Source organism: Pieris napi, chromosome 15, assembly GCF_905475465.1.
Source record: "Pieris napi chromosome 15, ilPieNapi1.2, whole genome shotgun sequence".
NCBI lineage: Eukaryota > Metazoa > Arthropoda > Insecta > Lepidoptera > Pieridae > Pieris > Pieris napi.
In genome coordinates this window covers 10,325,694-10,347,614 of record NC_062248.1, presented here as the reverse complement: position 1 = coordinate 10,347,614, position 21,921 = coordinate 10,325,694, and the positions used below count along the sequence as shown (strand labels likewise).

Genomic DNA, 21,921 nt, shown 5'->3' with positions numbered 1-21,921 from the left:
ACCTGCCGTTCTACAGTTGCAGGTAGAGCCAAGACAGCTGGTAAGACTTGGAGCGAGGTGATATGAGGCTCAAGACCGAACGCGATGGAGACTAAAAGTGTCTACACACGGACCTAAAATCAGTGGCGATATCAGGACAATGGTGGTGGGGAAGAAATCGGTAGTTCGGATCGACAGTAGCATACTCAAATTAGGGTACGATTTGTCTACACACGAGGTGATCTAGGGAGCGCTCTAGAGTGTTCCCCTATTGCCTCTGATTTTAGGGCCGTGTGTAGACGCTTTAAATGTGGCCCTCTGCCCCATCTAGGTATCTATGGGACAGTAAATCAAGTAGAGTAAACTTTCATCACGCATGACTACACATAGATCAATGAATTATTGTTTAAATAATAAACTAACCGTAACTGACGTATTACGTCATGAAATCAAATACATAGATTCTGGAAGTATCTAGTTATTTCAGCTAAAAATTAGTTCTTTATTAACGTGAATTAGACGCACAGCAAAATTGAAAGTCTTACAGACGACTCGTTATAAAGTTGATAACTAGTCACCAGGTTCCAAGGACTAACGGTCAGCTTCAGAGTCGAAACTAAGCGCTAATGACTCGCTAAGGTTCGATCCCCGACTGTGCACCAATAAACTTTGTACATGTACATGTATTAATAATCTTACTATTAATCAAAGTAAACCTTTTTTACCCTTAGCTTACCTACCAACCGTGAAATTTCACGATTTCAGATATAGTGTATAATGTATATGCGGGCGATGCTAGTATTTTGGCACAGATTGTACGGAACCTTCCCACCTGCTAATTTGATTGGCAGATGACAGGTGTCGCAAATTACAATGACCACGATGTGACCCAGTGACATTTGGTTCGGGTGAGTGAAACTAGATTAGAGCAAGAGGTTACTGTACTTGCATACAGCGTTGCTATAAATGATACAATCATATTAATTGATTCAAAAATCACAGAATTAAAACTACGGTTCATATCGTAATTTTGTCACATTCATAATTAATGTCATTTAATATTACAAGGGAATTTACTTCTTAGCACAAAATAATAATCTTTGTTGCCGCGTTAAATCTTTCTATAATTTGTGACTGACTAGGGAGAAAAAAAGGTTAGAATACACAGACTAATAAGTAATATATTATATTTCTATAATATAGAAGTTGTTTGATGAAGAACGTAGTATGTAGTGGGTACTAACCAGTAAAATAAACTAGGCTCTATATACAAGTGGCGCCTACCTGTGGTTGTGACCAGTAAATCCACAAACTACAATGTCTTAGCTAAAATAAAAAGCGGTGAAAATACATAATGCATTTAAGCTGAAAACTTTATTAAAAAGAGATTTTATTACAATGTCTGGTCTATTAGCGACATCTAGTTTAAAACCATGCACTTACCGCACCCAAATATGAGTATAATAATTCACAGTACTGCCTAGATGTCGTTGGTATTACTTTCTTATCACTAAATTAAAATGGTATATAAAATAATTATATTATGTTCAAATTATAAAACAACGAATGCTGAGCCGTAAAAAATATTAACTGTATCAACGCCGAATTTCTTTAATAACAACAATATTTAATTTTTGACATTATGATCATTGGCAATTGACGACTTACTTAAATCATAAGAAAATGGCGTCGCGTTCATTGCTGTGACGCTTTAGTTTATCAATGTTGTGTTTTTTAGTTCTATCGTTTCAGATAAATTAAAGAAGAACTTTTAACATTACAGGTATTAATAAGCTCCTACTTTTCTTGATTTCAATGTAATGTACACTGTCAAATAACTAGAAAGGCGGTCTGCCTACAATAGTTTTTGATCTGTTTTATAAGTTTAAGTTTAAATTTAATCTAATCGTAAATTTGCTTGCATTAGCTTCATAAAACAGTATTTTACAGTACTTTCGAATATTTTTTCATCTGCTCAATAAAGAGACCAATGGAGTAATAATAATGTAGCGAACGAATTTTTCAAACAAAAGAATTGACTGTGCATATGTCTGGGACTATTAATTTATCAATGCCTGAAATTTTACTGATCTTTGAGTTCTTTGAAATGATCTAAGATTGAGATATTGATCGAAATTGCTTCCCAATATCCTTGGTAGATGTATAACTTACTATGAAAGGTTATAATGACCTTAATCCTTATGAATCTCTTCATTCTCTTTCAGAGTGGAATGTGTTATGGCAACACCCAACAGTTATAAACAAAACGCATCAATGTCGATGCCAAGTCCTCAAAACAACCCGCGTTTGTATTTTTTTACAATATGAATATACTTAGATATTAGTATGCCAAATGCATAGATATTATATTCAGTTTTAGTATGTCGTTAGATACTAACATAATTAACCTGACAAGTACAGAATATGACCAATGGCTTGACGGGTGTTAATTGTGGGTTTTGTCTATAAAATATTTTCATTAATTTTTTGATATATATAAAGTGTATATTGTAACTACTAAGTATTAGTGGTCTTAAAAAATGTAATATTGATAAGTTATTGTACCAAAATTTAACTGATACGAGCCACGCTGCAACACAAATTTTGCATGAAAGTGGCTTATTATGGTAAAACATTTTTCGCTATTTTATGGACATACCCAATGCTGGTATCTAACTTAATATATCCTGAGAAGCATGACGCATTCTCCGCTTCATTTCAATTTTTGCATCCGTAACACTCTTTTTTTATTCTTTACGCATAGACTTATTTCTTTTGTTTTTTTCATGTTATGTTATGTTGAAACAGACTACATGATTGCGGGGGCACCAATGAGTTTCGGTATGATGAAAGGTAATGACTCAATGTGAATTTTATATTTTTCAAAATTGTTTTAATATTTTGGAATCTAGGTTCTTTGGGGATTATCACATTTCTGTTTTCCATTCACATCTCGCAATCACTGTTGTTCTTAGAGCCTACTAAATAATTTCGCTGCCATGCAAACTAATAGCTTTAAATGAATATGCCTAGAGGCAGAGGCTGTGAAAAGTTTCACCAAAAGTTATTATGATTACCTGAGAAACTTCAAGCTTAAAACTAACCATAAACCCTTAAAATGGTAAAATATAAATTAAATTTGATCTGTCTGCATGCTTCTCTTCCATCAGTCATCTGTCAACATTGCACATAAAGCATAAAGCCGATTGATTGTTTCACATGATATTACAAACAAATCTACAATGTCATCAAACAGATGTATAAGTAACAAGAATTTATTTAAACTAAGCTTATTTTCAACTAAAACAATGTTTATTGAATTGCATTATTTTATTTTGCTGTCCGCTCCTATCCTCTTCCCTTACGCTTTTTGTTTTTCTTTTCATTGTATTGCCGCGCTGCTTGGCTTGAAGGCGGTATGAATGCACCGCCTCACCATAACCAATACCAGTACCACCCTCAATACCAGGGTGGGCCAATGGGCCACCCAGGATACGGGTGGCAACCACAGCGTTTTGGTGCAGAGAGTGCAAGGCGGGCCACATCAGGGTCTAGCCAAGCGGCCCAAAGTGGAAAAGATGATAAAACCAGTCCATTTGTATCTACTGTTCATTCTCATCCTGGATTCCAACCACAAAAGATTGGGAAGGGGCTTGGTGGGGTAAGTTACAAGGAGGCTCCTACTTTTTACTCGCGGTTAAGACAATGTATGGTTGTAGATGTATAACATACCAGCTGTTCCCTGCCACGCTTCGCTGTGGCACATTGTGATTGAATTGTTGAGAAATGAGAAACAAAACATAGAATACATTTCATATAAGTTTAATTTTGCAATAATTGTGGAAAATAACAGAAAATCATAAAAAAATAAATAAAAGCAATGCTTGATGCGGATGCTAAAATTTCTGCTTGATTGGTGCAGAACTTTTTGCGTTTTTGAACCGTACACAAAACAACATAACATTTTTATATTATATAGATTTTAAATTATAAAACATCAATATAATTTTTTTTAAATAATTATTGAATATTTCCAGAGTGCTGGATTACCAAAGCCCCCAAAACCCCCAGAAAAGCCACTTATGCCATACATGAGGTACTCCCGCAGAGTATGGGACACGGTTAAAGCGGCAAACCCTGATCTAAAATTATGGGAGATTGGACGGATTATTGGTGGAATGTGGAGGGACTTACCTCAAACTGAGAAGTATGCCTTTGTCGATGAATATGAAGCTGAGAAGGTATGGAGTTTATTATTATTGCTAATAGTCTATGCAAGTTATACTTTTAGAATTTTTTTTATAATAATATTGTAACTATGTTTGTAATGGCTTACAAATTTTGGGCCCTGAATGTTGTTACAATTGTTTTATTTATATTTTTTCTATTAATATATTAGAATACCTACATAATACTTGCTTTATTTTAATTATTAAGCAAAAATATACTAAGAATAAAAATAGTCCTGATTTATAATTATTGGCTCACTATCATGTAACAAAACATAGTGAAGTTGACCTCAATTCCAAATGATGGATGCAATTTTTATTTCCAACGTAGGCGCAGTATACAGAAATGTTAAAAGCCTACCAATCTTCATCGGCGTATATTCAATGGCTCGCACATAAGACCAGAGGTACCAACCTAACACGGTTTAATTTGTGTACCCCTTGCATTCACCTCACGCTTGGTTCACCTAATAACAATTGTTTTAGTGTTTCATTCCTTAAAAGTATAATTATGGTGATTTGACAAATTTTCTTGAAATACCTTTCAATAGATTAGGTGACGTCCGGAGAAATTTAAAACTCTTAAATAGTTATCATTTGTTTAGTTGAAAATATATATTTGGCTAGGCGTTATGATTATTTTCTAGCTATCTATCTGTACTTATTTGTCTTATTTTTTCTAAAGCGGGCATAATCAAACTATTTTTATAGTCCCACCAACTGATCTGTGAACTGTAGTGCCACTTTAGTGTTGCAAATGAATAAAAGTTACCTATGATTGGGTATGTCAGATAAGAAACTAGGTAAACATATAAACATAGTTTTATTATTTTAAACAATACCTAACATTGTTTTATAATAATAAATCTTGCAATAAATAATTATTATTATTTAAAAAAAAAAATATATGTATTAAATAGTCTTCAAAAATTAGAAAATTAATGTAGGTAGATACATACATTAGCTTTTTCTCTGGAATTCAATTGATATAATGTAGGTACTAGGTACCCCACTTACAAACTAAATGTTTAGCAAAGTAGGCAAATGGAATTTAGTAACTTGGAAATAAACTTCTTCTTCTTGCCCTTTTCCCACTCTAGGACGATATATTAAAAAAAAGTGGAGTGGAGAGAATTTACGCTAAGCCAAACATACCTATGCGGGAGAGCCCCTCAGATTATTCCAGCGTTATTTTTACGTGACGAGAACTATAAGTACTTGAATCACTCAGCTTTATATTTTTGAAGTTACAATTACGTTAAAAAGTAATCAATGAAAAAATATCGGGTAATTTACAAAAAGAAAGTAGACAACACTAACCTGTAGCTGCCGAAATTCAACATGGCGGCCGTAGTTCCCATTTTTTCCATTTCACAGATAAGTTGGTGGGTCTGGACCTATAATTTTACCTATAAATACATTGTTATGAGTTTTACACAGCAAAAATCTCTGCTCGGTCTCTTAAATTTTGAAAAATTAAAAAGTATAACAGCACTTCTTATGTCAAACACGTGTTAGATCATTTAAAATCTACTATGTCGTGTAAGGTATTTTCCTACTAAAATTATATATGTATGAGTGGGTATAGAAATTTGGCTGTTTGGATTACATAGGCAGATTGTAGCTGTATCAATGCAAATCTCTATAACACTGTAACTCTCAATGGCGATTCTATAGACGAAACTGATAATGATTTCAATAATACTGAATTCAATTCGTTATTTTTACAATAAAGTTCATTTGTTTTCTAGAATTGGTTGGGTTTTGGGGTTCAAGGATTTTCATTAGGGAGCGTTCAAGTATTACGTCACGCAATTTTTGGAGATTATTGACCCCCCCCCCCCCCCCCATGTAACGCGCCGTAACGTTTTTATGTGCCCAAGTATAATAAAACATTTCGTGACCACCTAGTGACTCTTTATACCTATTACCATTATGTGGTGTAAAGTACGGAAAAGTCGAAAATAATATTAACAATAACGCGTAATTCAAACCCCGCTCCGCATCGTAACATTTTACAAAAGGACCCCCCCCCATATTTGTTACGTAATACTTGAACGCTCCCTTATTGGTTTTATTGAGGGTTACAGCCATCCCTTTGAAATCAGCATCCCTTCATAAGCTAAGTGACTAACAGCACACGGTTTGTTTCCATGCACATTCACCTCATAACTAACGCACAGTCGGAGTACGAGAAAACCTTGAAGGCATATCACAACTCACCAACCTATCTTGCATACATTGCTGCCAAGAACAAAGCTGTTGGTAAGTACTTAAGAAATATCAGTCTGATGTAAACTTATTAACTGTACTGACTAAACCATAAACAGGCTGTTTAAACATAGACAATATTGATATTTTAGTATCACTTTTAATAATTTGTGTAGTCGGTAAAAACTGTAGTAATAAAGTTTGATCTGTCATATTTCTTTTTCGAGATTACCTAAAGGCAGTGACGTAACTATACCATCTGGGGCCCGTGGCAAATTCTTTTGATGGGGCCCTATCAGTAAAAATCGTCACGTTGTACTCAGTCTAATTTTAATTAACTTTGAGATTTTCAGCGTACGCAGTTACACGTTGTATATGTCTCACTAATGGCCATAGGCCTTCGCTCTTAGGCGAGAGGATGGTCTGTAGTCCCCACGCTAGCCCAATGCGTATTGGAGACTTCACATTCATCCAAAGAACATAATATCTCTTGGTCAGGGGCCCTCTAGGGTCGGGGCCCCGTGGCATTTTGCCAGCCTTGCCACCCTATTGTTACGCCACTGCCTAAAGAATCATACGTAAACCGGGTTTAAATAAAACTATAACGTATCAAAACGCTTTTTATATAAAAGGTTTTTAATTATTTTAATTAAAAAATGTTCTTAATTTTGAATAAATAACATACTTTCCTAGTGTTTAGCAATTGTGGCAGCAAGTCAACACATAACGCCATTATACCAAATATGTATATGTTTATGATACAACTGGATATATAAATAATAAAATTTGTTTAATGTGTAGTACTCACGAAAATAGCATCAGATAGCGTAGTTGCATAAAAAAATAAATAATAAAAAAAGTTTGTGCTAAAGCCGCCTTTGCTATTGAAAGTGACAGAATTACTCCTTTATAAAGGAATATGATCAATATGACCCTTTTTTAATGGCATGTTAATTTAAAAAATTAATCTAATTCCACTTGTTTCAGTACTCCGACTAGAGTTCCTTACTAGTAATTACGTTACATTAAAAAAGAATAAAAAACAATAGATATTTGATTGTCTATAGAATTTTGAAATAATGCTTGCTTAATTATCATCTATAGTTGGAGCCTTGGAAGAAGAAAGCTCAAGTAAGAAAGGCAGCTCACAAAAAGAACAGCAGGACAGAAGAATTGATATACAGCCTGCTGAAGATGAAGAAGGTGAATTATTTAACATTTCATTTCAAAACTACATACTTATATATAATTGAAACGTGTGGAATGAAATATTTTTTTGCAACCATTAAAATATATAGAATTTTTTAAAGTTAATACATGATTGTATAAGGTTTTTAAACCTAGAACAGAATATAATTTTATTTATTATTTCAAGCATATTTTTAAAAATTGCCTAAAAAATAAAATTTTTGGGGTGGACACCCCATTATCACTTAGGGGTTTGAAAGATAGATAGTAGCCGATTCTCAGACTTACTGAAAATGAATATAAATTTTCATAAGAATCGGTGGAGCCGTTTCGGAGGAGTATGGGAACTAACATTGTGACATGAGAATTTTATATATATAGAGATAATAAATTGGTTAACTTAATCAGCCATTCCAGCCATCACGGCCTCCATGGCATAATAGTGAGATTAAATGTCAATGGGCTGAGGTTTTCCTATGACCACTAGCGCCAGTAGACACTTGTTTTTTTTCTTTTCACTGTTACATATTCTCTAACGTTGTACCTAGAGAACTTTGTAAAGCCCGCAGTTATATTTTTTGTCTGTGGTTATTTTAAATAATAACTTAAAATATTTCAGATCAAGATGAAGGTCTATCAGTGAAGCACGTGTCGTACGCGCGTTATTTGAGGAACCACCGCCTCATCAACGAGATATTCTCCGATACAGTTGTACCGGATGTGAGATCTGTTGTTACTACCGCAAGAATGCAGGTTTGTAATTTTATTTAATTACTGCACTAATGTACGCGATTTTTATGTCCATGCGTCGGGTTGTCTCTCTCCCTAAAATATGGCAAGGGGGCCGATGGCTGGCCATGCGTCATACTCGTGAACGGGTGCTACTTGTGGTGACTGGTTGTACTTGAATTCGTGTATGCGGTGATGTTAAGTATTTCGACTATGTGTTTGCGTGTTGTTCCCACGAGAATGTAAGTGCGTGCTCCTATTTCACCATGCCTCCTGCTGATAGAGGACTAGTCTTTGTTTTTAATTTATGTTATTTTTATTTACTATTTAAGATGTCATGTGGAACATGGTGTAATGGTTGCAGCTCCTTACAAACGTGGAACCTGCTAGTTCAAATTGAGAATTTTGTGCATGTGTATATTGATAATAACATAGACTCTAAATATTTAATTTAAATTAATTTAGATTCTGAAAAAACAAGTTCAATCGCTCACGATGCATCAGAAGAAACTGGAAGACGAGTTGCAACAGATTGAGGAGAAGTTTGAAGCGAAAAAACGCAAGTTTATTGAGAGCAGTGAGGCTTTTCAGGAGGAACTTAAGAAGGTACATTAAAATCATCTTAAAACAACTATAAACATTTATATGATAGACGTTTGGGCAATTTAAAAAAGAACTTTCATTAATAATAATAATAAAAGCCTTTATTGCTGTAGTTACTTATATTCATAAAAAAAATATTATTTTAAATAATTATATCATTAATAAAAATGTGAAGTACTAATAAATTAACACTAATAATTATTCAAGCCGGTTACTTTCTTTAAAAACATTTCTTAATATAATTTAAATTTGCAGTATTTATACATTATAACTTTTTATTCACACTAAAGCTTTAAAAAAATATTAATTAATAATTTGGGTACACTGTAATATTTTGTGAATCAGTATGATGATAAGTTATATTTTTTTTTTAAATTCACTGTTTGTAATAAATTTTGTTTACGGTATCAATAGCTATCGCCCAGTAATTTGCTGCAATTTCAAAAGTAATTAATGATAAAAATACAGTTTTTTTTTTAAATTTTAAAATAAGCTTTTATTATTTCTATATTTTCAGCATTGCAAACCAGCAGTTGATGAAGAGACTTTCACTCGAATGGTTGAGAGAGCCCTTGAGCAGATGAGACGTGGCGTTAATCCAGCTCATACTACTGTCAGAGAGAGAAAGGATGAGGTATTTCTTACTCATATTTCAACCTTTGTAGTTAGGGAGCGTTCAAGTATTACGTAACGAATTTTGAGAGGGGGGGGTCTATTTGTAAAACGTTGCGGGGCGGGAATTGAATTACGCGTTATTGTTAATATTATTTTCAACTTTCCAGTACTTTACACCATATAATTGTAACTTTTGGGTATAAAGAGAAACGTGGTCACGAAACGTTTTACTATTGGGTACAGAAAAACGTTACGGCGCGTTACATGGGGGGGGGGTTCAATTATCTCCAAAAATTGCGTGACGTAATACTTGAATTCACCCTTACGCCCCGAGAGTATGGCCAGACGTAGACACTTTCTTCAACTGTTACATTGCATTAATTACATAGCAATTAACAATTTAATTATTTCGCTTATATTCTATTGTTGTACGCGAGTGGTTAATATAGAGTGAAAATAAAATTTTCTATTTTTTAAACCACCCCGACCCAGGAACCGTAGAACTACAAAAATAAATTATAATGTTATTTGTAATAAATATTTTCAGCCTGCCAATGAACCAAGTCAACAGCCGATAAAAACAGAAACAAACGGACCAAATGCGCCAACGCAAGTTGACAAAGTCTCCACCAGTGAAGTGAAAATGGACGAGAATATGACTACAGAGCTGCAAAAACCGGAAAATAAAGAGGCGATACCGGATAGTACACCGGGGCACGAAAATGAAGGTGAGAGTTTTTATATTTAATTATCCATTAGATATAAAAATATGTATATAAGACTATGTACACACTGTATTAATACAATTTAAGAAATTAAAATGACATTTAAAATAACATGGTGTATAAGAAATTGTTAATTTTTATTAGATTAATAATATTACAATGTTAACTGGAAACTATTTAGGTAGCAGATTTCATAAGTAAAGATTTTTAGTATTTTCTTATAGATTTGGTGATTTACAGAATAAACATTGTTATAAAGTCTTAAGGATTACGCATTATTTAAAATAATACTATGCTATTAATGGAAAAATATGTTAATAAAAGTTTCATTTTATGCACAGTTTATATAGGTACTCAGCCCTCGATTAAAATCCTAGTCAATTAATGTGCCCAAGCACGAGTAGGCGACTGTCATTGATATATAGATAATTAATATAAGAGGTAATACAATATTTTTTATTAGGTGAGCGCAAAGAAGAGAAGCCTCATGAAATAAAAATGGAAACTAAAGATGCGCCTGCGCATGCGCCACCTCAAGCGCATATAGCCCCGCCCAATGCAGGTACATATTTTATAACAGTCATAAAGGTATAATATGTATTTTAAACTATTAGAAACGATAATTGTGGCTTCTGTTTTAGGTATGATGATGCCACCAAACCCTAATGCGCCTGCGCATCAACCACCTCATGGAGGTCCACCTCCACCACCAGGTTAAAAACATACTATACTTATATTATAAAAAAAATTAATTTTTTGTATGTATTGAAATGATTTTATATGTGCTGGTCGGGACGCCCGACAGAAATGATAACTTAAACTAATCTAAGTTGAACTATTAATTATTGAAATTGTTTTACTTAAGAAAATCTTCGGTTATTACATACATTTTATTTAAGTAATCAAAATAAATTAAACTATTTTTTTTTATAATCGCTTTCAAAAACAGTGATAGTTTGAGGTTAAATGCCAACAGTAAATGTCTAACACACACTAAAAACTGAATAGAGAGAGGAAATCGTCTGTCCGAAATACGGCTACCTGGTGCCGTAACGCATTACGTAACGAAGCGGTTTATCCTCCCATAAGAATCACTTTAAAAATGCCAAAACTATCGTTGAGAGTTTGTTTGATTTAAAGCACTAATTCGAGGGCGCAGTAAATACGGTTTTTTTTTTAAGATTAGTTCCTGTATTTTCTATTTATTAAGGAAGTCGCTGACTAAAACAACTTTTGACTTTTTGACTACTACAGAAGTGATGTCTCTTGAGAAATGTTTAGAAATATGACTATTTTAGTATGGGAATAATATGATTAATATTTGTAGGTAGCTACGGTGGTGCATATGGTGGACGATATTACCCGGGGTACGCGGGTGGATACCCGGCCGGATATCCGCATTATTACCCACCCGGACCGGAACATTACCCGCCGCACCACGCGCATCCACATCCTCATCATGAGATCAAGCGTGAGTTGGTTTATTAATAACTTTGTTTTAAAAATATTGGAATGTAAAAATAATGCCATGTGTTGAGTAATATAACTGTTTACCTAAACATACAGTTATAGACCACAAGCCCATGAACAAAAAATACCTGTGAAATGACCCAACGTGAATTACGCTTAGAAGGCTGTTACTATATCTGAAAATAGCTCTGAGCACTATGCCGTCATTTCTGAGCGGTACATGTGAGTACGTGAGTGAATGGACTTTCTCATGTACAATGGGGGAATTTCGACTAATTATTAATGTACGGCTTTGTTATAAGTGTATATATGATTAAAAATAAATGTCGAAAAACCTAGTGCCGTACAAAAGTGATGGTGCCGGAAGTCGGTGCAAATTTTTAATTCGACGACAGTTGCAGAAGCAATATAGGTCATTTATTACTGTACGGCATTTGTGTGATTCCTTTTGGACACATATACAGATACTTTACCCGTAAACGCCGTACATATTCCCAGCGGAGCGGTCGAAAGCCAAGGGTCGCAACATATGTCTGATTAGCATATAGGTGATGATGATATGAATCAACATAAAATTAAATGATCTTGAGAGTACTTCACAAATAGATAACATTTTCCAGCATGCCGTACATTTTTTGTGGAACACATAGGTGTATGGGGTAAATTACTTTTCTCAGAAAAGAGTCATTTTCCGGTGACTTTTATCTGTACGGCAATAACACAGGTTATTAATACTTTAGACAATCTTCAATAAAAGATAAATGCCGTACACTTTCGATAGTCCGCTACCACCGCCTACCAATACAGGGCGTCCCAAAGTTATGGGAAATGAAGGGAAAGTACCTTAAATATCGTAGATAGGGTATTTTACTAAAAGAAGACTTTATGTTATTTTTAAAAGTTATTAATTCTGCATTCAAAGATTTTAAAAAAATTACTTGCCTCGTCTGGGAATCGAACTGACTTAAATGTAAAAAAAAACACCCCTACTTTTATGATGCCAATCGAAAGAATGGCCAAAAACTAATAACTCTTCTTAAGTAACATAGTATTTTAAAAGAAAGGAACAGCGTGAATATATCTTTTTAATCAAATTAAAAACATTATCTATCGTATTCGGCCTAAAAACATCCCCTACGAGTCTGTTACTTTAGAAAAGTTATTAGGTTTTGGCCATTCTTTCGATTGGCATCATAAAAGTAGGGGTGTTTTTTTTTTAATTTAAGCCGGTTCGATTTCCAGACGAGGCAAGTAGTTTTTAAAATCTTTGAATGCAGAATTACTAACTTTTATAAATAACATAAAGTCTTCTTTTAGTAAAATACCCTATCTGCGATATTTAAGGTACTTTCCCTTCATGTCTCATAACTTTGGGACGCCCTGTATTATATATATTTTTGTTAAAAATATTTTTCCTTTACCTCTCTCTGCTGGTACGATAAGGCTGTAAATATACTTTACAGCCTTATGGTAGTATACTCAGATATGTACAGTTATTAATGACCTTAAGGGACACCTCAAACGTCGTCGAAGTTTTTATCAGCTGTAAAGAATAATCTGGAGTAAAATGTACGGCATCTGGTTTTTTTTGTTTATTTATATTTGTTACATATAAAATAACAATAATCTTTGAAAATATTACTCCCCATATTACTCTAGGAGCATTTGAAAAGTCATCTAAATTTCGGAAATTTCATATATTTTTTATCATAATATTTTTATTTGTTACCATTTATAATGAACGGCTATAATGTACAACGGTAATATTTAGTAACATTATGTAAAAAAACAAGTTGCCGTACATTATTCTCTGATCTTACAGCAGTAAGAACTTGGTAAATCCTGAAATTTCGATAAATATTTAATTACACAAATATTAACTATAATATTTGGACGGCATAATTATAAAACATTATTGTCCGTGTTAAATAATATTTTGAACATGTTGCCGTACATTTTACAATGACCTTAGGGTATATGGGTGTAGGGGTAGGGTTCCGACCCTTGGCTTTCGACCGCTCCGCTGGAAATATGTACGGCGTTTACGGGTAAAGTATCTGTATATGTGTCCAAAAGGAATGACACAAATGCCGTACAGTAATAAATGACCTATATTGCTCCTGCAACTGTCGTCGAATTAAAAATTTGCACCGACTTCCGGCACCATCACTTTTGTACGGCACTAGGTTTTTCGACATTTATTTTTAATCATCTATACACTTATAACAAAGCCGTACATTAATAATTAGTCGAAATTCCCCCATTGTACATGAGAAAGTCCATTCACTCACGTACTCACATGTACCGCTCAGAAATGACGGCATAGTGCTCAGAGCTATTTTCAGATATAGTAACAGCCTTCTAAGCGTAATTCAGGTTGGGTCATTTCACAGGTATTTTTTGTTCATGGGCTTGTGGTCTATTAACGTTATGAAATTTCACAAATTTCCATTAAAAACTTGTATATGTATGTAATTACTATATTAGTGGGTTTGGAAGTAACATTTAAACACTTATTTAAAAATTCTAAATCTATGGTCAATTACATTTTTGTGTTTAGGTGCATTGATTATTTTTAATTAACTTTTATTTATTATTCACGAAATGGCTAAGGGAACGTTTAAGTACATATTTCGTAACGCAATTTTTGGAGATTATTGACCCCCCCCCCATGTAACTCGCCGTAACGTTATTCAGTACCCAAGTAAAGTAAACCGTTTCGTGACCACCTAGTGACTCTTTAGTTACTATTATGTGGTGTAAGTAGAAAATAATATTAACAATAACGCGTAATTTAATCCCCGCCCCGCATCGTAACGTTTTACAAAAGGACGACCCCCCCCCTCCCAAAATACGTTACGTAATACTTGAATGCTCCCTAAGGTAATAAAGACGAAAACTATATTAAATGATTTCAGCGGCTGAAGAGCCACCTGTCAAGAAGGAGAATGAATGATTGTCACCGAAACGCGTCGTCAAAAGACGGCGCAAGTCCTCCTCGAAGGAGGGCGCTTAAGCTCAACTCTGGATCCACTCTTGAGTGCTAACTAGCTTCTCCAAAACTCATTGTCAAGTTAAAAACTATGGCATAACAGATATTAACCTACTCTTTAATAATGAGATTCAATCTGGTGGCGAGTGAGGATATGATCAAAAACATGCTTAGTTCACTAAATCTACTGACAGGTTTAAAAATGTCAAAGTGACAGTACATTGTTGTCAGTCAGTCAGTGTTGATGAAATTTTGACATTTGAGTACTGAAAAGTGGATTGTATCTGACATTATTTTTGGACAACCAATATGGTTTCAGATAAGAGACCTTTTAACTTGCTGAGAGTGCACTCAAGTGATGGTTAAGTTTGAGAGTTAAAGACAATTTAATCTGTAAATTGGACTAAAATTGGATAATGTTAGACTTTTTAAACAGTGACAAAAACTTAAGAATTAAAAAATGAATGTCTGTGTGATTGGTTATCTACAATTTTTAATGGAACGCGCGTGTTTTGTATTTTTAAGGTATATTGTTTAGTTTTTATATGTAGGTTATATTGGGCACTAGTATATAAATAATGAAAATATTTGTGGCAGAAATTCCACTTCCATTAGTAACAGATGTTTAGGGTTTAATATAAATTACGAATAATTATGAAAAGGAATTAGGCACTGGAGGCTGATTACCTACCTGCCTATTAAATTTAAAAATGATCATGAAACAGATTCAGAAATCTGAGGCCAAGACCTAAAGAGGTTGTAGTGCCACTGATTTTTTTTAATGAAAAGGAGTAATTTAGATATATCTATTAAACTAGATTTTAAAAATTGTAAATTTCTAGATTCTCATTACAAACAATATCATAATTCCTAATATTACACTTTCAGTTTTGATACCATTATGTGGGATGTAAATAAATACCACTTAAGAAGGAAAATAACTTAGGAATATCTTTATATTATGCAGAATTTGTAATTTTTCTTAATAATTAGGTATAATGTTTATACATAGAGTATAATTAGCATAGTAATACTTATGATTAAATACAATATTTTTATATTTATCTCTCATTCTGTACTCGATTGCTGTTTCTGCCAAACTCAGCGATGATAGGTCGACCGGACATAATTGTACCATTGACTTCGTCTAATGCTTGTATTGCTAAGTCTTCACCTGTTAGAAATAAATGTATATTTAGTATATTCTTTCTTTACATTGATTTTCCTCTTTTAAATCGGTATGTTTATTTGGATACTAGCTGATCCGACAAACGTCGTTTTGCCATGTATATCATTTATAATAAAAAATAGGGGTTGATCGTAGAGAGAGGAATTAAGGCTTGTATGTATTTTTTGATGCTGTATCATAAATTAATTTAAAAAAAAAATTATCATAAAATTAAAAAATAATAATTTAGGGGTGGACCCTTAACATTTAGGGCGATGAAAAAAAGATGTCCGATTCTCAGACATACCCAACATGCACACAAAATTTCATGAGAATCGGTCAAGCCGTTTCGGAGGAGTTTAACTACAAACACCGCGACACGAGAATTTTATGTATTAGATGATAACTGCTATGCCACTCACTACAAGAGAATTTAAGAATTAAGGGTATAATTGCACTGACTATATTATGTAATAATATGTGTCTTTAGTCAGACTTAAAAAATAAAAATAGGCTTTTAAATTGAGTTAATACCGCAGATAACTTATGAGATTTAACTTATGAGGTGAAACTTACTTCTAAATGTAACAAATGCTTGTCCCCTCATACGGCCACTCAGAAGATGAACATCAATTGGGCCACCGTTTTCAAGTTGAAATTGATTGAATAATAGGGAAATCTGATCTTCACTTACAGAAGGTGCAATATTCTTCAAGTATAGAACCTGAAATCATATTAGAAGGAATAACAATAAAAAAGTCCATCAATACTGTAGGCAAGATAAGAGAATGAAGATAAGTAGTAAAAATGAAAAAGAAAACATTTTTAATATAGAAAATGTCCATTATATGGCATTTGCAACAACTACTTAGTCAGAGAGGTGGCAGGTTTGTTATAAATAACAAATAGGCAATATGTATATACCTTTGAAGGAATCCCAGGTTTATAATCTTTGAACCGTTCAATACTTTTAATATCGTCAAGACTCATCTTAGTTCCTTCTAACAATTGTTCCTCTGCCTGATTTTGTGGTAAGACAATGTCAACCGCCCGGAACTCCTCCTGACCTTCCTGCTCCAATCTTACAATTTTATTATCCTTTATGGTATACATAGTCTGTTTTTTTGGGCCAATAAGAGGTCTAAAACATAAATTAAGTTGAAAAAATGCCTAACTTTTCATTAGATACTTGCATTACCAAATTATATTATAGTTTCCATTAACTGTCATATATTTTCAGATCACATTGGCAAATGTTTTTTATTGTTGTTTCATTTGTACCATGCACACTGAAACATGTTTCAAAGCAAAGAATTTTTGCCCTATTTTTCAGTAAATAAAGCCCTGCAAGTAATGGAGTTCCTGTTTCAGTTCAATGACATTGAATGTCTCTTCTTAATTTGTTAGGAATTAACCCGCTTTCCAAATATATTTTTTGTAAATTATGTTTTACCAGGCATTAGATCAGAATTTATTAGACCAATTTAAGACCAAACCAACCTTTTGCTTGGTGGCTCTTTAAGTCTATCTGGTATATCTTTCACATCCCACAAACTACCCAATTTAGCCTTTGAAGAACATGGTATTGGATCTATATGCAGTTCTTTTTGTTGAGACAAAATCCTTTCCTTTTTTCGGTCCAACCTTCGTAAGATCTTTCTTCGTTTAGTAATTGGCAATATGTCATCATTTTTTAAATGGCTAAAAAGACTTTCCTCAATTTTTTTGAGCTCATTCATTGGATGGCCTTCCGGGTAAAAATGTATTGTATTCTTTTGATTAGATTCACTATTAGATGAAGTACTGGGTACTGGATCTTCATTTTTATTTGAGCTGCAACACATATTTGAATAGTACAACTTGTGCAGTTAAGTGTGTTTGGTGTCACCTACTCCTTCGCATTGTTTAATATAAATAAAAACTACAATAACCAATTAAATTGCCAAAAATTTAATGGCATAATGTATATTATAGTTTTCACACACTATTGCACATGTAGATGGTATATCATTGGATAAGGTAATTTGTTACATAGAATATTTCACAAAAAAAAATTAGACTTAAAGTTGTAAACTAATAATAGAATGTAACATACCCGTCTTTATTCTCTTGAAATTCATTAATTTTTTTGTACAATAATTGTAGTTTCTGCTTTAATATACTGGATTCAGATTTACTCTGTTGCTCAAGAAGTCCTGCTTCATTATCTTGATATAACTTAACTTCTTCATTGGTCAAACCAGCTTTCTTTAGCCATTCTAAATGTTGTACCTGCTCTTCCGCTAGTTTGAATTCTTCAAGTGATGAAACTCCATATTTTGAAAATGGCAATACTTCAGATGATTTTTTAAACTCTTTTGGTAAGTCTGGAGTACTAGAAAAGTTATATACATTTGGAGTACTTTATTATAAAAAAAAAACCGTTATAAAATAGTAGCAATGAGAATTTTTTCATAGCTTTCAACTTACCACATTATATAGAGTAAACTTATAACACAAATAATGTATATATTTTTGTATTCAGTATACGAACAGCAGATTTAGAATTTGTTTTTAAGACATAATAGTATTTAATATAAACAGTAAAAAATTTACACCAACGCGATTATCTTGACAATAAATATATATTATATTCTTTATTTACAATATGCATATAAAATTAATAATTTTAAAGTTTTTATTATATGTATTATTAAAAACAATATGTATTTATTTTTTATAAATACAATTTGCAAACATTTTTGACATATTTGGTGTTTTACATATTAGTTTTTGAGTTTTGACAGCAGTCAACATTTTTATGCAGACAATTTACCATAGGCATCATTATTAATTATTTACTTTACACGCATTACAGATTTTGTCTATATTATAATATTAGCTTAGTTCAATATTTTATTCGCTGCAATAGTGATTAGAAACGGGACTTATCGCGATGACAAAATTTACATATGGCATATTTTAGTCCCTTTTGTCTAATTGATTTCAATAGGTAATAACATAATAACTTATTGCTTAGCTTTTTTGAACAGTTGGTTGAAAAATAACTAAACAACATATAAAAAACTAGTGATAAAATTAAATTATCGACGAGCGATAACTTCAACAATTTATAAACTTAACATCTTTGAAATCAATACTTGTGTCTCACTTCTTACCTCCAATATTATCATACTACAATAATTGAGGATATTTTAATAAACTCGAAATTAAAAATATTCCAAAGTATACCATTATATTCCTACTTTACTTTACTTCACTACTGCTTTAATTCAAATTATTTGTTTTAATAAAATTATATTTAATAGGTACTTATTATTTAAAACTTTTTATATTTGAATTCTTCGATCAGAAAAATACAAATTTTGTTGGAATCAAATGGTAACTCACGTGGAAATCTAGACTTCATTTGTTGTCAAAGTACAGTTAAGATTATCACGTGGAACAAATTGATTTCCGTTTTTTAGTGATGTTTCTTAATAATTGAAAATAATTCGTTTGATAATGAATTCTTTTTAATTATTGACAATTACCAACATCATATGGAAATCGCAAAATAAATTTAATCCCACATAATACCTACATATTTATGCACATTACACAGTTCTCTTCCATATTTTACGTACAAATTATAATATTATGTATGTTGTGATAACGTACTAATTTTTGTTATTAATTGTAGAAGTTAGAAGTACTTAATCCCTTTTTGCAATTTAGTATTAATTTCTACGAATGATGCAATTCATGGACTTTATTATAATAATTCTGTTATGTAACGGTAACGTCTTATATGAATTATGTATACGTCATAGGCCATATCATTTACTTGGTTAATGACGAGTGTGCAACGTATAAAAAAGTCGCTGAATTAAAAAAAAATCTACCATATAGAAAAAAGCATAATACTGTTAAGCTGTTAATATTTATAGTAATGTTCCTGGTTCTAGGACCTAACACAAAATTAATATTGTCTTCACTCGAGTTATTTTACCTAACAGTAGTTAAGTTACATAAGTATATTTTAGTTAACAACTATCGCACACTTGAAGCCAACATGAGCCCTTTAGTTTTTCTGTCTTATAAGTTGTAATGTAACATTCTCTTACGATAATGTCCAATAGGTCGGGTAGTTATAAGCTCATGTTCTTTCCATTAGTCAAAATAAATGTCACCAACATTTCAACCTTAATAAAATAAACTAAGTATTCATTCCAAATATACAGATAAATTATTAAACTACGAAATACTTCCACATATTATAACATCATACAAACAAAAATGATGTAATAATAATAAAAGTGTGCAAAGCGAAATAAGAAACCCGTGAAGAATCTATGGCATTTAAATTGCCGAATTGCAAATATCTCCAATCACAGAGAACACTGTTCACCAGTGTGACCGTTTTTAGTATATTCAGTACCAAATTGGTATAATTTGGGCTCCGTGTAACTAATTTAGTATTTTTTTGGTATCCTTTTATATTCTGGTATTTTTTGGTACATTTAAACTTTCAACATTTTAAAACACATTTTGATGTATTTTTGGGCTGGGCGGGAAACACTCACTTCCATTCGTTCGTATTTCGTTCACATGTTTTTGTCTTTGACTGATTTTGACCGCAAATGTATCATTTTGTCTCTTTCGAACGGTTAATGCTAACAAATTCGCGAATCGTGCTTTAGCTACGTATTACTATCTACGTTACATGCTGTATTGACGTGATAACGTCTTTAAAATCGTTTTAGTCGGGTGTCATGTTCAGAAACTTGTGTCACACCAAAACCTCACGAGCGCGATCGCAGGTATAACGAGAGAGAGACGGACCGATCTTCCGTCTCATCTCGAGCGCTGCCAGTCATTCCGTGAATGTATGAAGAAAAATGTATATCATAGTCGAATAAGTGAACTTGTCATTTTACACCCGAAATTTATCATCAAAAGTGTGAATAAAACGATAGATGTAATTTAAAATTTGAAAAAATTGTTATCTTCATTAATTCCTTACTTCCCAAAAACTTATATCACCAATAAGACGTTATCACGTAAACATCTCGATCGTAAACCTACTTTACAAACAACCAATATTTTTTTTTATACATGTGGTCCCTTTTGGGATCACGGATGTTTTAGTTCTTTACTTATTTCTCTCTGTGTGCATGTGTAGTGAAGATAATGAAGCGTAAATACCATCAGAAATATAGATCTGGGTGGGAACAAAATTCTGAATTTTCGTCATGGTTGACAAAAGATAAAAATAATGAGAACGCCTTGTGTAAAACGTGTGGAGCAACATTTTTAAGCAGAATCGCTACAGTTAAAAGTCATGCATATTCTGAAAAACATCAATAGAAACTTATATGTTGTAGTGGACAATCCAAGGTAAGAAAGCTATGCCCTCTATAACATATTTATAAGATTATTGTGTCCCTTATTTTTATGGCACATGAATTAATTGTCCTACTTCTACAGGATATCCGATGAATCTTGGATAGTACATGTACAGTTGTACACACATGTATAATTGATTAAAATTAATCAAATCCTGTTTATTTTCAGAACGATGATAAATTACTTCAAAGGATAGGAAGAACGCATATCTGACTGCAGAGCTTATATTTTATGCGGCGTTGGCAGAACATAACATACCATCTTGGGCCATGGATCATCTCAGCGATTTATTCAGCAAAATGTTTTATGATTCGGAAATCGCAAAGGGCTTTTCCTGCAAACGCACTAAATCTGCTCAGTAAGCTCAGTGCAGCGAATACTGACTTAGTATTTGTAATAAAACTTATTGTAAATATTTATTATTATTTTAATATGTCTGTATAATGAAGGTGTGTAATTGGTAAAATTAAAAAGTATCTGATAATAAGTGTTTTAATAAAAAAAATCCTCTTTTTCTTTTAGTATATTTTTAGTATAATTCAGCATGTGTTTTGGTATTATTTAGTACTGGCACCTTGTAGTTTTGGTAGATCGCCATTTTTTAAAACGGTCACACTGCTGTTC

At 32.7% G+C, this 21,921-nt stretch overlaps 2 protein-coding genes across 11 annotated transcripts; one reads left to right on the top strand and one right to left on the bottom strand.

Annotated features, from left to right (window-relative positions):
• The first annotated feature begins 1,630 nt into the window (after positions 1–1,630).
• On the top strand, positions 1,631–15,942 carry LOC125056413 (SWI/SNF-related matrix-associated actin-dependent regulator of chromatin subfamily E member 1). Of its 10 annotated transcripts, none has more exons than XM_047659480.1 (15): positions 1,631–1,762; positions 2,205–2,284; positions 2,788–2,832; positions 3,504–3,640; positions 4,017–4,220; positions 6,392–6,473; positions 7,524–7,622; positions 8,227–8,360; positions 8,802–8,942; positions 9,457–9,573; positions 10,102–10,282; positions 10,743–10,841; positions 10,921–10,992; positions 11,607–11,750; positions 14,668–15,942. In XM_047659480.1, exons 2-15 carry the CDS (start codon positions 2,218–2,220, stop codon positions 14,703–14,705), a joined length of 1,560 nt encoding a protein of 519 aa, XP_047515436.1. In that variant the 5' UTR covers positions 1,631–1,762; positions 2,205–2,217; the 3' UTR covers positions 14,706–15,942. The 10 variants fall into 10 exon arrangements, with proteins under 10 accessions (XP_047515436.1, XP_047515430.1, XP_047515438.1 ...); XM_047659474.1 differs by having other exon boundaries at positions 3,393–3,640; XM_047659482.1 differs by lacking the exon at positions 2,788–2,832.
• On the bottom strand, positions 15,671–18,554 carry LOC125056414 (RNA-binding protein 41-like). Its single transcript, XM_047659483.1, has 6 exons — positions 18,379–18,554; positions 18,005–18,283; positions 17,410–17,742; positions 16,834–17,050; positions 16,486–16,633; positions 15,671–15,915 (listed from the first exon to the last, which is right to left on the bottom strand). Exons 1-6 carry the CDS (start codon positions 18,381–18,383, stop codon positions 15,803–15,805), a joined length of 1,095 nt encoding a protein of 364 aa, XP_047515439.1. The 5' UTR covers positions 18,384–18,554; the 3' UTR covers positions 15,671–15,802.
• Between the last annotated feature and the right edge of the window lie 3,367 nt (positions 18,555–21,921).